This window comes from Procambarus clarkii, chromosome 76 (assembly GCF_040958095.1).
Source record: "Procambarus clarkii isolate CNS0578487 chromosome 76, FALCON_Pclarkii_2.0, whole genome shotgun sequence".
NCBI lineage: Eukaryota > Metazoa > Arthropoda > Malacostraca > Decapoda > Cambaridae > Procambarus > Procambarus clarkii.
In genome coordinates this window covers 22,370,807-22,387,606 of record NC_091225.1, presented here as the reverse complement: position 1 = coordinate 22,387,606, position 16,800 = coordinate 22,370,807, and the positions used below count along the sequence as shown (strand labels likewise).

At 39.5% G+C, this 16,800-nt stretch overlaps 1 protein-coding gene across 1 annotated transcript in view; it reads right to left on the bottom strand.

Moving 5' to 3' along the window:
• Positions 1 to 1,262: 1,262 nt before the first annotated feature.
• The window catches only part of LOC123771441 (V-type proton ATPase catalytic subunit A), a 37,268-nt gene continuing 21,730 nt past the window's right edge, over positions 1,263 to 16,800 (bottom strand). The window contains exons 4-9 of the mRNA XM_045763958.2: positions 15,407 to 15,637; positions 13,725 to 13,919; positions 11,913 to 12,149; positions 7,449 to 8,017; positions 7,045 to 7,309; positions 1,263 to 2,090 (exon numbers count right to left, since the gene is read on the bottom strand). Coding sequence (XP_045619914.1) covers positions 1,929 to 2,090; positions 7,045 to 7,309; positions 7,449 to 8,017; positions 11,913 to 12,149; positions 13,725 to 13,919; positions 15,407 to 15,637 — 1,659 coding nt within the window. The 3' untranslated portion in view covers positions 1,263 to 1,928. The remainder of the gene's footprint in view (positions 2,091 to 7,044; positions 7,310 to 7,448; positions 8,018 to 11,912; positions 12,150 to 13,724; positions 13,920 to 15,406; positions 15,638 to 16,800) is intronic.

The following is a 16,800-nucleotide window of genomic DNA, read 5'->3' as shown; positions in this document are numbered from 1 at the left end:
ATGTAATGTAGCAAAATATGCAGCAATGGTTCATATTAAATTGAAATTTACATATCCATGCTTTCCCCAATAGCAAAGTTGGGCTACTATTACCTATGGCAGGTGGCGATATGTGACGGATCTTCCAAGCCTGAGCCCTCCAGGTGCAAACTCTGAACAGGAACTGGGTTATGATCTCGCATTACATTATTGAATGTCCAGGTCCTTCAGGTATGAGGTACTTTGAGCTTTGCACTGACTTGATTCACTCATGTTCATGACATCCTCATAATGCATGTAAAGTTTGTCAGTGAATACTGATCACATAACCCTCTATGACTATCCTCTAAGATGGCAATTTTTTTAGCATTTACATAGCTAGCTCTTGACACAGTGTAACCCCCTTCATATTGTCTACCTGTAAAAATGCAGTTATACCTAAATATGATACAAAATATGGTGTAAGGTGCCATTGTATCAAACAGCAGTGTGCTCCAGGTGATGAGTTGGTCACCACCTGGGACATGGAAGATGCCCCTGCCGATGAAGTGACAAGGGTAGGGAGAGGATCAGAAGGGCACGCCAAAGACAGAGCTCGGTCAGGGCCCAACACAGCAGGATCACCGGAGCTTGCAAGTAGCATCCACTCTGGAAAGGAGAGACCCGGGTACTTCTAAGCCAACACAACTCAATGGCCTGGTCACCTACCACATGATTTGAACATTGAATAGTGTTTGGTTTCCAGGTGTGAAGCAGAGGGGTCGGGCCCTGGACCCATAGGATACCACATACTAAGACAGCAAGGATGACAGAACACAAGAGTGTAGGAATGAGTACATCCTTTATAACAGTGGTTCTATTGCATTGAACATTCTCCAATACTGATGCAAGACCTCTTTACCCCTTATGTCCCAGCCTAGACACTCGAAACCAGTCTCCAAGAGCGGCCCCCTCATATCTACCGAGACGGGGCCAGTGACACTGATGAGAACCCTTAGTTTGGGTTGGGTTCCAACTCAAACTGTCCCTTAGAGAGACAGGAGACAAAGCCAAGGTAACTCATACCAGGTGAGGGCGTCATATGTGAGCCCCCTCGCTATGCCATGGCACAATCTATGAGGGGTCTCACCTTAAAGTATATTCAATGGACATGTAACATCTCTCACATCTTTCCTAATATAGTTAATAGATAATGTATTCAAACTTATGAAAAAATCTGTTTTGTGATCATATTCTTTACCATGATAAGCAACTATGGCGAGGTTTATTAAATTAAACAATAATTTCCCGTCCCATCTCTTTACTCGTAATATAATTCACAAATATACACAAAATTTGAGTCTGGAATGTCTAGTTTACAAGCAAAAATTTTGTAAATTTCTTGTGTACAGACAGTGCATTCCGCACCACACACACATACACACACATTAGGCTACCTATTTTTGACTGGGTTTCATCATCCCCATGGCCTAGTTTCTACTAAACACTTAATGAAATTAACAAACATCCAGTCCCAAGCAAGTCACTCCTTCCTTGGCTAACAATGGAGAGAGAGAATAGTTTTTATACACATAACTTACTTTAAAAGAAATCTCATGGTATAACTATACAAAACAAATTATAGTACTCTCCCTACTATATAAATACTAAGTAAAATTTACATAAGGCCCACATGATCCAGAACAGGGCGAGCACAATACTTTACTACCCAAAAAATTACTGGGTAGTGGAATGGCCAGAAGGTTCATACGACACTTTCCTACTGTAATCCTGACAATTGACCAAGCTAATGCGCACCCTACTCACAAGTGAGCTGTGAGCTATGTTTATGAGTATGTGAATCAAATCAATGATACAATGAATTTGAGCTATACACAACAGCATGTAAGATGCATCACTAGGTTGATTAGTACATTAGAAAGGCGAGTGCCACCATGTAGTGTCTCCTCTTAATCTTCAAGATTTCTGAAGGCCTGTTGAATATTTTCATAAATTTCGTCAAAATCTTTCTTCGTCTTGACCTCTCCATCCTTAAATGTGTCCTTGAACTTCATAGAAGACAGCTCGTACAATATCTGACCCATTGAGTCTCGAATAATCTGCCATGTTACCTGTTGGTAAGAATGTTTGCATGGGTAAATGTTACACAAAAGTATTCAATTTATATCTATAGCCCAAGTGTTACTCAATCTTGGGAGGAGCTCATGATGGGGTGCAAACAAGAGAAGTTTCTCCAAGAGACTAATACCACAAAAACTATTCATTCCTTGAAACTCTGGAATTCCTCTCACCACCTTTATTTTACACATTTACATATTTTACCACTCTGGAATTCCAAGATATTGGTCATCTACATTTATCATGATCCCTTTATTTCACACTTTTTGCTAAATGGTTCTCAGGCACTCTATTGATATGGCTACACCACTTATGTGTACTGTTCATCACCAACTCCACATCTCTTCCCTTACCAACTTTCACTCATACCACATTTCTCAAATGCTTCCACCATTGTTATTATCATCAAATGTACAACCAGCTGCTTAAAAAATACACTACTTTTACTCATGACAACTCTTACTTCCAATCAAGAGTAGTATACTATTTCAGTCTTTTCTCAATTCCCTTACTAATATTCCCTCCTTTCATTATTTATTCTCATCTCTTATCACCCTTCTTCCATTCATTACTCCCATTTCCACTTCTAGTATCTCTTAATCCCATTTTTACTCTTAGCTAAAATAATTGGCTTGGAGAGAGAGAGGAACCTCAAATAACGACTTTAATCCGTTCCGGCGCCGTGGTCGTCATATGAAACTGACATCATTCAAAATGAACTTCCCGATTGAAAGGAATATGTAAATAGAAATAATCCGATCTACCACCGAAAAACATCAATATGATATTCAATGTTTTAAATAATGGAGCAGCCTACCTTCCTTACATACAATGAACAAACTTTTATGACATTTTTATTTCTTCAAATTTGTTCAATTTTTTTCATTTATTGTATAGCAAAAGGTTCGTTCGGTGTTTGTCAGGTAGGCTGCTCCATGTTTCTTAAATTTATTAAAAAAAAAAAAAAAAAAAAAGTTGAAAATTTGAAAAACGGACAAATGCCATAAAGGTTTGTTCAGTGTTTGACGGGTAGGCTGCTCCATTATAACAATCTTTGTGTTTCAAATGTGTTCCATTTGTTTTGTATTTTTCATTTATTTCTCAATAATGGAGCAGCCTACCCGACAAACACTGAAGGAACCTTTTTTGACATTTGTTCTGCTTTTCAAAATTCTTCATTTTTTCCATTTTTTCATTTTATTTTAACACTTTAGTCCGGGCATGACGCAGCATTGTGTCATCCGTTTACTGTCGGTAATCTCAGGGATAACGCAATGCTGCGTCGTCCACTAAAATAATTGCCAAAAATCAGGTTTTTATCCGATTTTTGGGGGACTGTTTGGTAACTGTCAACAAGGCGAATGTAATCTGTGACTACAATACAAACATGAAAGGTGTTGATCACTTTGACCAAATGATCAAATATCACTTCATAAGGAAAACTCACAAATGGACGAAGAAAATGACCTATTTTGTGCAAATGGCTATCTACAATGCTTATGTAATGTACAACTACTACACAAAAAATACTAAACTATAATACTAAATATACTAAAATACTAAATACTAAACATTTGTGGGCAGGAATTGGGAGTGTAGCTGGAAGGCGTCTGGGCACTCACTTGCGGCTAACGCGTGGCCCGTCTTCAACTCGTCGGCGGGTGGAGCGTGACCAGGTTTTTTATTTTATATGCTAATATTCCTCTAGAGAATTGAATTTCGAACCCATTGAGACCAAAATGAAAGACTTAGGACGAAAATTGAGGTGACCAGAGTGAAAAAGAGTGAACACATTTTATCGCTTTTGCGCGCTCCTGGGTAACTCGTTCGCACTTTCTCTGTTTGCTGCGGGTAATTAGCCGGCCTTTTGGAGTTTATATGCCTTTAGTGCTGTAGAGAGTTCTATTGCGAACACAATGATACCAAATTTAATCTCGTAGGACGAGAATTGAGGTGACAAAGTTGAAGAGAGTATACACTTTTCAGAATTATCGCGCGCTCCCGTGAAACGCCGGGACCCAAATCGCACAGTTGAGGGGTGGCGCGCGGGGTACGCCAAAGTGTTAAGAAACATGGAGCAGCCTACCTGACAAACACTGAACGAACCTTTTTGACATTTGTTCTTTTAAAAAAATTCCAGTTTGTTTTTCTACAAAAAAGTCAATGCTTTGCAACATTCCAGCATCAATAGCATCTTTAAACAAAGAAAAATAATTTATTTGCATCGTTGGAAGCGTCGGAGAACGTGTGAGAAGCAGCCCGTGACCCCACCATGTGGTGTTGACGTTATTCAAACGAGCGGTCGCTTAATGACACGAATTGTCGGCATTCAGAGCGTTCGTTACCCAAATTGGTCGGCATTTGAGGCGGTCATCACTCGAGGTTCTACTGTATATATATATTACAGTGTCGGACCACAGAGTTAGAATTGAAACAGGAATTTCCTCCAGTACTTTCGAATATTAATACATCTTCAGAAGGAATGATTTACAAGTCAAGTATTGGACATATATATAGGCAAGAGAGAGAGAGGTGAAGTGAAGTGAGGTACAACGAAAAATGAATGGGAATTAGTGCATATAAATAAGAGCCGCATAAGAACTCTTAGTGATAATTGTGTCATTTATAAAATAAATTGTAAAGACTAATAGGTTCTATGTTGGGGAAAGATCTAAAGATTTGAAATGTAAAATTTTTCAACATAAATACTCTAAGTCATGGCTAATTGTCTAATGCTTTGTATGTTCATTTGTCAGAAAATTCTCACAAAATTGATTGGGACATGGCTTCTTCAATAACAAATTGTAAAATCACTTTCAATAGAAACATAATTGAATCTGCTTTAATACAGATTACAAAAGAATGTAATTTGAACATTAGCAGTGGTTTATATAACCTAGATCCATTTTTGATAGATCAATTAAAGGGCAATTTGAGTAGGATCATTGATACACATTTGTCTCACTAATTCTTTGTAAATATTTACTATCTTATGCTATTATAATCCATGTATGGGCCTATTGATGCAGCTCTTATTTTATGGGCCCATAAACCATTAGTGGGTATAAATGGGAATTGTCTCGTATGGGCCAACAGGCCTTCTGCAGTTCTTATGCGGCTCTTATTTATATCCACCTAATTCCCATTCATTTTTCATTGTACCTCACTTCACCTCTCTCTCCTGCCTATATGTATGTCCAATACTTGACTTGTAAATCATTCCTTCTGAAGATGTATTACTATATGAAAGTACTTAGGAATTACCTTATTTCAATTCTTCCTCCGTGGTCCGACACTGTCATATTTTTCATCACATGTTAATTTTCGTGATTTACACACATACATACATGTACTCGCCTGTATATATATGTATGTATGTATATGTGTGTAAATCACTAAAATTAACACGCGATGAAAAATGTGACAGTGTCATACCACGGAAGAAGAATTCTCAGGGGAATTGACATGGTGGACAAAGGCAAAATCTTCAGCAAGGGTGGAACATGAACAAGGGGACACAGGTGGAAACTTAGTACCCAGATGAGCCACAGAGACGTTAGAAAGAATTTTTTCAGTGTCAGAGTAGTTAATAAATGGAATGCATTAGGAAGTGATGTGGTGGAGGCTGACTCCATACACAGTTTCAAATATAAGTATGATAGAGCCCAGTAGGCTCAGGAATCTGTACACCAGTTGAGTGACAGTTGAGAGGCAGGACCAAAGAGACAGAGCTCAACCCCCGCAAGCACAAGTAGGTGAGAACAACTAGGTGAGTACATACACACACACACATTTTTATATATATTTATTTTATAAAATTCCCTGCATGGGGGCAGTGCTTGCCCCCATGCAGGGGACTTCTTTCTGGCAGTACCTATGTCGGCAATAGGCACACGTCTATATCCAGAATACCTTGAGATCTTGAGATGATTTCGGGGCTTTAGTGTCCCCGCGGCCCGGTCCTTGACCAGGCCTCCATCCCCAGGAAGCAGCCCGTGACAGCTGACTAACACCCAGGTACCTATTTTACTGCTAGGTAACAGGGGCATAGGGTGAAAGAAACTCTGCCCATTGTTTCTCACCAGCGCCCAGGATCGAACCCGGGACCACAGGATCACAAGTCCAGTGTGCTGTCCGCTTGGCCGACCGGCTCCCTTCGTGTTACCTGCGTGTAACAGTGCCCCTCCGCCTTGGTGCTTCAATTCACACTGAATATAAGTGTACTGTATTTGCAACAGGGTGGAAGCAGAACAATATGGACTGCATGGATTGCACTACGGAAGCTCAAAGGTCTAGCATGCAAGACACAACGAGGTCATTGACATCAAGAGGAGCCTTGTCTCAGCTCAGTGCCCAGCAGAGAGAGAAAACCTCACATCCTAGGGGACCAAACCCCGGATGACCCCGCACTTTGGCCAGATGGCATCACAATATACCCCTAGAAAAGGGGCAAACAGCTGGTGTGGGACTACACATGTGTATCCACCCTCACTAACACCTAAATATACTTTGGTGCTGATCAAGCAGTTGGGGCGGCCAACCACAGAAAAACAGTACATCTTGCTGCCTTTAAATATCTAATAAAGTACACCAGAACAAAAAAATATATATATATTCTGTATATATATATGTATGAACACACATTCCCCTAATACCCATAATAAGAGGATAAAATAAAAATGAGCTTAAAGGATGCTAATGTAACAAGTTATGCCTTAAATGCTATCAAAGAGCACCATACAATGTCAAATTAAAAAATTACCCATTAGATAAACAACAACTTCCTGTTGTATGTGCTATTCCATACACTTTACCTATTATTCGGGCATTGAATAAACAAGTCCCTTGTACGATATTTGCATTAAAGAAATTTTAATTTTACCAAATACCATTAAATTACAATTTCTCCATAAAAAAAATGGTTTTATTATGCCACCCAAGACCTACCTTATTGTCACTCTGCGCTGTACGGTTGACAATTTGTCGCGACATATCGTAAAAGGCAACAATATTTTTCATCATCCCGACCGTCTTGTAGAATGGACAAAAGCGATCATATGAAGTGTAAGAATTTTGTTGGAGGAAGTCATCCTTGATAATTCGGGCAACCTCCAGTGTAATCTTGTCAGCATCAGAGAGTGAAGCCTTGCCTACCAGCTGCACAATCTCAGCCAGGTCATCTTCCTCCTGCAGAATTTCTCTTACTTTGGTCCTTAAAGAAAAAATATAATTGATTAACAAAAATTCCAATAATTTTTACAATAAGTAAAAAAAAATACTGTTTTCATAATATAAAAACATACCAGAAAAATATTAAACTATTTGTTAATAATACATAAAAAGTTACAAACCTGTATGAAATAAATTCAGGATAGTTTGCATCATAATACTCCTCTAGAGCACGCATGTACTTTGAGTATGATTGAAGCCAGTTGACTGAGGGGAAATGTTTACGCTGTGCCAGCTTCTTGTCAAGACCCCAGAACACCTGTACAATACCAAGTGTGGCAGAAGTTACAGGATCGGAGAAGTCACCACCAGGAGGAGACACTGCACCCACAATGGTCACCGAGCCTTCACGCTCAGGGTTGCCTAAACACTTGACTCTACCAGCACGTTCATAGAAAGAAGCCAGACGAGCACCCAAGTATGCAGGATAACCAGAATCAGCAGGCATCTCAGCCAGTCTACCAGAGATTTCACGCAAAGCCTCAGCCCAACGGGAGGTAGAGTCGGCCATCATGGACACATGGAGACCCATGTCACGGAAGTATTCCGAGAGCGTGATGCCAGTGTAGATGGAAGCTTCTCGTGCAGCTACAGGCATGTTGGATGTATTGGCAACAAGAGATGTGCGTTTCATGATAGAGTCTTTCTTGCCATCGATCTCCAACTCCAACTCGGGGAAATCACGCAATACCTGTTAGAATAATTTTTTAATTAATATGTTGCTTAGCTCTGAACTATGTGACAATTTATTACAGTAAAATTATCTAAATGGGTACTGCAGCCAACAGTATTAAAAAAAAGCTTTTGAGGTAGTGAAAAGTTTCCTGTGAGCAATATTATGCCAACAGTTAAACAGTACTGTATTGATCCACTGTGCCTTTCTAAGGATCAACAACCAGTCCGACAGGAATACACAGGGCATCACTACCATTATACAGAACAGCACTTGAGTGTAACTGAAGATAATATCAACCTAGCCATAAGAATCTCAGACCTATTGAAGAAAAAAAATAGATGCACTTTAATGCTGACAAATGTAGGGTTCCGAGCTAAGGAAATATAATAAATAATTGTACAGTTATGATACAGTACATTAAAGTTAGGGATCAGAATGCCACTAACCTAGAAGTAAACTTTTTTAAAACAGAAAGGTAAAATTAGGAAATTAATGAAGGGGAAAAAATAGAGCTCTGTCAAGCTAAACGAAAAACCATGGAGAAAGAAAACTAAGAAAAAAAAAGGAAAAGTGCCAGGTCAAATCTAGACAGCACCTTACAAGAAGTTAGGTAGGAATATCCAATGTATCATCCAATAGAGGAAAGATATTTGGTCAGTTTACATGGAGGAATTACACAAGACAAATGTATATGTACAAGGTATACAGACATAGAAATGTACATGTACAAGGTATACAGACAAATGTATACATACAAGGCATACAGACAAATGTATATAAACAAGGTATACAGACAAATGTATATGTACAAGGTATACAAACAAATGTATACATACCAGGTATACAGACAAATGTATACATACAAGGTATAGACAAATGTATATGTACAAGGCATACAGAGAAAAATAATCAATATAAAAAGTGGAAAGGGAAGCCAGAAATCAAAGTGAACAGAGTTGTTCAGACAGAAAAGTATAAAGGAGTCGGCAACAAATACACAACTGGCACAAGACAGACAGAAACAAGTGCCTAACAAGTTTTTGAGGCCAAGAAAATGAGGCAACATCTAGGTTAGAAAGAGCCACAGAAGTAGTAACAATTTATAAAACTTTTGGATTAGTGGAATGTTTTACAATTGAAAACAATGAACAAATCCAAAAGGGCCGTGATGAGGGTTCGAACCTATGCTCGAACCCCTAATCACGGCCTTTGTGGATTTGTTCATTTTATATATCATGTTATTGTGATTTCTGTGTACACACCTAGTTGTGCTTGCGGGGGTTGAGCTCTGTCTCTTTGGGCCCACCTCTCAACTGTCAATCAATCAACTGATTTTTGTTTTTATCCTCCCCCCCCCCCTCAACCACACAAAAACACACAAAGTTTTAAAGCGTTATATGACAAAGAGTACTGGGTAGACGGGACACCACGAGCATAGCTCTCGTCCTGTAACTACACTTAGGTAATTACAGTAAGCAGCCTGTAACAGCTGTCTAACTCCCAGTTACCTATTTACTGCTAGGTGTACAGGGGCATCAGGGTGAAAAACTCTGCCCATTTGTTTCTGCCTACGCCGGGGATCGACCCTGGAATCTCAGGAATATGAATCCCGAGCGCTGTTCACTCACTCAGCTGTCAGGCCCCATAAATATGTGTACGGAAGACAATGTTTTGACTAGAGCAGAATCAGTAGATGTGTGAAGAGGAAGATTCGCCCCTCAATCCTTGGACACCGACTTATGTCATATGTCACAGCGCTTATTTTAGTTCAACTAGACTCAAGCATCAGTCACATCACTATCACTTGCTATAAAACTAAGCAAGTTGAGTTTTGCTTAAAAATCTTTATAATTACTATGATTTGATATATCTAGCTATTATTACCTAAAAAGTTATACATTTTTATTTAACAAACAATAGTTGAGAGGAATTTTGGAGCATGTAGCACCATTGTAGCCAAAAATATTAATTAAAAAAACCGTACAGTATTAGGGTAGATACTATTTTTAGTGTTTTCCTTCAGTCACCCATATTTATTTTGTTAACCCAGATTCAAACTGAAAAGAAACATTAAATGAAGGAGTAACACAATCCAAATTTTAGGAACTGATATTAGTATCAGAATTTAATTAATTTGAAATTCTTCCTATCCAAAGAAGAACATAAAATTTGTTTAAAAAGTTTAACTCATTTGCACAGAAGGAACCATTTTTCTTGAAATATTTTAAGAGGGAAATGCACACCCCAATGGTTAAGGGTGACCCTAAATGGAGCTAAATATAAGTGGCAGAAGTGCTCAAAAAATGCCAAAACATTTATGATAAGGATGGGGAAACTGGTCATAAAGAAGAGACCTATCAAAGGAAGACAATGTGAAATAGGACAAAAAAACTACATTTAACCAACTGGAATAAACTATAAAAAAAATGCTAAACAACTTTGACAAATAGACCTATGGGTTAACTTATCTCAAGATGATTTCGGGGTTTAGCGTTCCTGCGGCCTGATCCTCAACCAGGCCTTCTTTTTGTTACACAACCCCAGGAAGCAGCCCGTAGCAGCTGTAACTCTTAGGTACCCATTTACTGCTAGGTGAACAGCGGCATCAGGGTGAAAGAAACTCTGCCCATTTGTCTCCGCCTCCACCGGGAATTGAACCCGGAACCTCAGGATTATGAATCCCGAGTGCTGTACACTCCGCCGTCAGGCCCCCCTAACCTGGTTATGGTTATGGATAGTAAACTGTCCCCAGAGAACCACATCGAAGGTATTGAGAGAGGTGCCTATGCTATACTTGTGAATTTCTGAATCTCTTAAACGCATAGATTGGGAATTAATGAAGATATTGTCCATAGCATTCATAATATCAAAAGTGAATTATATAGTAGTTGTATGGTGCTTATCTCAAAGGGCACATGAATATATAGAAAATGTGCAAAGACATGCTACTAAATGGCTTCCGGAACTGAAAGACATGAGCTACGAGAAGAGGTGAGAGGTGTTAAATATGCCAAAGCTACAAGTTAGGAGGAAAAATGGTGATATGAGCACTATGCACAAAGCAGTGTAAGGACTGAACAAAACAAAATAGACAAGGAATTGTTTAAACCTGCAACTTAAAGAATTGATTCAAACCATGGAAGCAAAGGAGCTGACAAAAAACAGAAATTATCTATTGCAGAGATATAGATGGTTGGAACAAGGGAGAAGGCAGTGACTGCCAAAACCATCACAAGTTTCAAAGTGGCACATGACAAAGATTATAGAGATAATAGGACACCACAAGCATAGCTCTCATCTTCTAACTACACTTAGGTAGTTATACATGTAATTATACACAGTAGGCATCCATCAGTCTCAGGAGACTGGAGTTACGCTCTCGTTGTTGGTCTGGAGTGGCCTCTCTAGGGCGCAAAGCCAGGGTAGGTTGATACGGAGGAGAAGCTGTTACCCATGCAGCAAGTTTCCCCCTCTCCACGGCGCCGTAAGTCTCCAATGGAAAGGCAAACGCCAATACGATTGATTCCAGCGTACAAACCAATTGCTATTGGTTGGTATAATTCAGTTCCAATTGCTTCCAATTGAACCAATTGGTTCAATTGGTTCGATTGGTTTATACATACACCATTGCAATGTAGTACTTACACATGCACCCTACTAGAGCATGAACAACAAAAATACAAGAAAAAAATCATTGTTATACTTTACAATATACCTTAACCTAAGTCAGACTTAGCAAATCTGTTTTACATCATTACATATTTCTATAAAAATATAAATCTGTCCCTTAGAACAACTTTCCAGATCACCTTCAGAGTAACCAGTTAAAATAGACCAACAGTTCACTAGTACCGTGTCCAGAGTGACGTTATTGTTACACAGAAAATACTGTAAACCATTGGATACCTACCTCAGCCATCTCGTTTCCTCGCTCTCCACATCCCACATAGATAATCACATTGGAATTGGAGTACTTGGACAATGCCTGAGAAATGCAAGTCTTTCCACAACCAAAAGCACCAGGGATAGCCGTGGTTCCTCCCAGGACACAGGGGAAGAGAGAATCCAAAACTCGCTGCCCAGTTAACAAGGGGTGATTTGCATGCAGTTTCTCACTCACTGGTCGTGGTTGACGCACCGGCCATACCTGTAATATTTTTTAACATTTGTTTAATTTATTTTAAAATTATGACATGTAAGAAACTGCAGAGACATATTTACACTCCAGTACTTTATTAGTAATATTTGTAGCCTACCACTAACTATTTCTAAACCCAAGTAAAGCAAAATACCAAAAGCAAAATGAAGATGTATGCTAAAATATTTTATTATTCCTTCTACATTATACAGTTTTGTATATCAAGCAGTGTGCAGTATAGTGATCAAGTCCAACTTGATCATAGTACAGTATAGTGATCAAGTATAGTGATCAAGTCCAACTTGATCATAGTACAGTATAGTGATCAAGTATAGTGATCAAGTCCAACTTGATCATAGTACAGTATAGTGATCAAGTATAGTGATCAAGTGCAGCAAGTGAATGTTTATTTAGAAAAGATTTTGATTTTCCCCAGATGTTAATTCACTAAAACTTCTGCTTTATTTTCAGTTAGTTAAAAAAAAATTATTCAATAACATTGCCACTTCTCTCCTGTAACAAAAGAAAACCATGATAAACCTTCACTTATCACACAAGCTGAAAGACTTACGAAAGACTTACTTATCACCCGAATGTGAACATGATTGCTGTGTTATATTTTAACAATGTTCCATCTTTGCATACGGGCAAAAATTGTGTGCGCGCTAGCGAGAGATTACAATGATCTTTCTCAATTGTGACTTGGAAACTCATGAGATCCAACATCAAACCAACAGTTAACCTTTAACTGCCACAAAAGAAAACACTACAAAGACTAGACGCTCCTACGAGAAAAATATTTACAACTCTCTAATCGCTAAACAGTTCAGAACAACCTAATTCCCACTAAGTTGACTACCCATACCAGCACCAGGTGGCACCCCAAGCTACCAGAGGGCCAGCACTGTCCAATAATTTACACTTGGATTTGGTGAATACTGCTAGCACAGATGTATCCCAACACCTGGCCTTGGCAGCGGCTCACAGCGAACAAGCCTCACTTAATTGAACATTTTGATTCCACTGAACAATTTGCACAGAGCACAAACTGTTTAGACCATCCAGGAATTCGTTAGTGTGGTTCTTTACACTGAGGATCCATTGTAACAAGTTAAAAATTTAAAATCTTAATTCTAGTTTCTACTGGTAGAATCTGATGCTACCAGAAATCAATTACCACAACAATCACAAAATGTGAACTGAATTTGAGGTTAGTGATGGAAATTTATTGTACCAATAAAATGGCTTCCCTTTTCATGAAAAATTTCATTACCAGAGCATGTTATAGTTAATAAAACTCTTCTATAATTCTTAGACAGAATATCCCTTATAAAGTTTCCTTATTCTGAGTTAAAAGCATCACAATATTTTAAACTGTAAATAAACTGATTAACCAAACAGTGGCAGTGTTAAAATAAGACCATTCAAGAAAGAATCTTTAGCACTAAAATAGTAAATATTCAAACTATAGATATATTTGGGAACTTACGAAGAACAGACACTGTTCTTCATTTATATCTACAAATAGTTATCATCATCCTAAGGTTGTACCAAGACAATTTTATAAACTTTTGTATGTCTTACCTGCATCATGGAGTACTTGTGCTTCTCTCCATCAAACTCTACCTCCAGCACTGATTCATCCACAGTGTAGTTGCCTGGAGCAGCAAGGTATGTAACTGTTCCACGAGCTTTTGGTGGCAGAACTATTCTATGGTCAATGATAGAGTTTTCATGTACCATACCAAAGATGTCACCTCCAGTGATGTGACTTCCAACCTGTGAGATGGGAGCAAAATTTAGACAAAATGAAAGTAGTCATACTTTCACAACACTATTATAAAATTTAGGTAAATATTCTAATCAATTCATTTCCTGCCTTTTTGGAGACTGGGAACATTTCTCCCAAGATACAAGAGTAAGATAGAAAAGAGGTACACATGTTTAAGGTAAAAACCCATGCAGTCACACTACAGCTACAGTCTTGCTCTTCAGCCTCCGTTTAATTGGACAGCCTGAACGCTGGTTTTTGGTCCTCCTCTGCCTCCCCCACACCCTTGCCCGAGCCAAGCCACAAGGTCTAGTTTGAGGGACAGCAATCCATAGTGCCACATTCTGTAGTCTTGCCTGTAGCTTGTTTCAAAAGCTCTTCTCTTCAAGTCTGGACTAGGAGCTAAGCTTGTCTGGTGATAACTTTGTCAGGTTGTTCTTGCAGTGGCATTCAGGCCCTACAGCACAGCTGGTTTGACTTTTCCTGCAGCAATGTATCTAATTGCCTTGTGAAAACATTCATTTTTTTCTGGCATTATTTCTTGTACAATATTTGCAAATTTCCTTCTACCAAGTATATGAAATATTGCTGGAACAAAAGTAGAGGTTATCAATAGGCAATGTACAAGTACGTAGATAGTGCCAGACAGCCTGCATTGTAGTGGATAGTGGCCCTACAGGCTGTTGCAAGCTAAAGCCTAACAGAGCAAGTTTATGTTAGCAAAGACTTATATTTTGACTGCTACACTTATCAATGATTAGATCTATAACTAAGAGTCTTTCCTGCTACCATTTTTTATTGATTGGAATATGTTAGCCTTTTTCCATATCTGCCATGACTCTTGAACACAAAGATGACTGAAAAAATCAATTGAAGTAGAATGCCGAGCTCAAATCGCATTTCCTCTCAAAACCCCAAGGTGAAGCCCCAAGGTGAAGCCCCAAGGTGAAGCCCCAAGGTGAAGCCCCAAGGTGAAGCCCCAAGGTGAAGCTCCAAGGTGAAACTCCAAGGTGAAACTCCAAGGTGAAACCCCAAGGTGAAACTCCAAGGTGAAACTCCAAGGTGAAACCCCAAGGTGAAACCCCAAGGTGAAACCCCAAGGTGAAACCCCAAGGTGAAACCCCAAGGTGAAACCCCAAGGTGAAACCCCAAGGTGAAACTCCAAGGTGAAACCCCAAGGTGAAACCCCAAGGTGAAACTCCAAGGTGAAACCCCAAGGTGAAACCCCAAGGTGAAACTCCAAGGTGAAACTCCAAGGTGAAACAAGGCAATTTCCTAAGCACTTTAAGCTATAATCTCGCCCAATTTTCTTTATTCCTTCATGTCTTTATCCGTAATATGATTGTTAATGCTCTCATCTAGCGAATCTTTTTGAATAAAACACTTTATCCCTACATAAAAATAGCAAAACTATTGTAATTTTTACAAATCTTACCAAATTTCCAGGTTACATTTAACTGCAAGGCAATAATGGGAGAATTTTTAAAATACTAACCTTAACAGTCCGCTCCGGTATAAATTCCCACATCTTGGAACGAGAGAGAGCAGGCGTAGAGACACCCTTAGGAATGTAGATAGACTGTGTGAGGTCACAAATCTCCTGCAGTGGACGCTGGATACCATCATAGATGTTACCCATTATTCCAGGGCCCAACTCCACAGACAGAGGCTTTCCAGTTTTCAACACTGGATCACCAACAGTTACACCAGATGTCTCTTCATATACCTGTGTGTGCGTGCGTACAATTAATATTTTGTAAACAATGTAAGCAAAAAGTCATTCTAAGTGGCAAAATTTCCTACTAGAAAAATGAAAGAACTACTTACCCAGTAATCAGAGCAGTAAATAAATACTGTATTTGTGCATTCAAAGTCGTTAATAAAAAAAAGCATTAAATGTAATAAAAATGCTTCTTTCTGGTCGAGCCCCAGTAGCTCCTTGAAGCTATTTCTCCGAGCTATTTTTGACCTAATCATTCTTGAGGTTATCTAGAGATGATTTCGGGGGTTTTTAGTGTCCCCGCGGCCCGGTCCTCGACCAGGCCTCCACCCCCAGGAAGCAGCCCGTGACAGCTGACTAACACCCAGGTACCTATTTTACTGCTAGGTAACAGGGGCATAGGGTGAAAGAAACTCTGCCCATTGTTTCTCGTCGGCGCCTGGGATCGATCCCAGGACCATTGATAAAGGTCAAAACACAAACCCCACGAGATGTAGCCAGTCACAACTTCATGCACTTACCAGGTAAAGATACGAGGAGTCAGACTCAAGCCCAAGGGCAGACCCTTAATGCAGTAAGCTTGACACCCCACAAGAAACCATAATCAGTCCTGGACCCTTGGATGAATAGAAATGTGCCAGCATGTAACCTTGAGGTTCAGGGACACCATCCAGGAATCAGCCTGAAACACCAGGCAAACCTGAGCTGAAGTGGTCATGTAAAGAAGCTGGTCAATCCTGAGGTCAAAAATGTACAGTAGCTCCACCAAATCTCAACTGAGGACCAGGAACAACTAACTGGAACATCCTTCAAAAAGGAGATTATCTCTCCCACATCCGAGTCCAGCTACACCACAATGAAAGCAGAGCTGAAGAGAAGATGCCTTATTGAAAATCACTGAACTTAAGGGAAACGGGAGTGGACAGGGGAGGGGGGAATGAATCGAATGAATGGACTAATGAAAACTACTCAATAAGCCCACATATTATGGGACCAGGAACAGGCAAAATGGGCGAGATGGCCTTCCACAGTGATATCAAATGGCGACAAACCACAAAACGACAGTGCAGAGCCATCCTTCCATGATGCACAGTTGTGACATCAAGAAAGACGGCATCAGCTAAAGGAAGTGCAAAGGCCCAGGAATCTGATTCCAACTAAAGCCTACC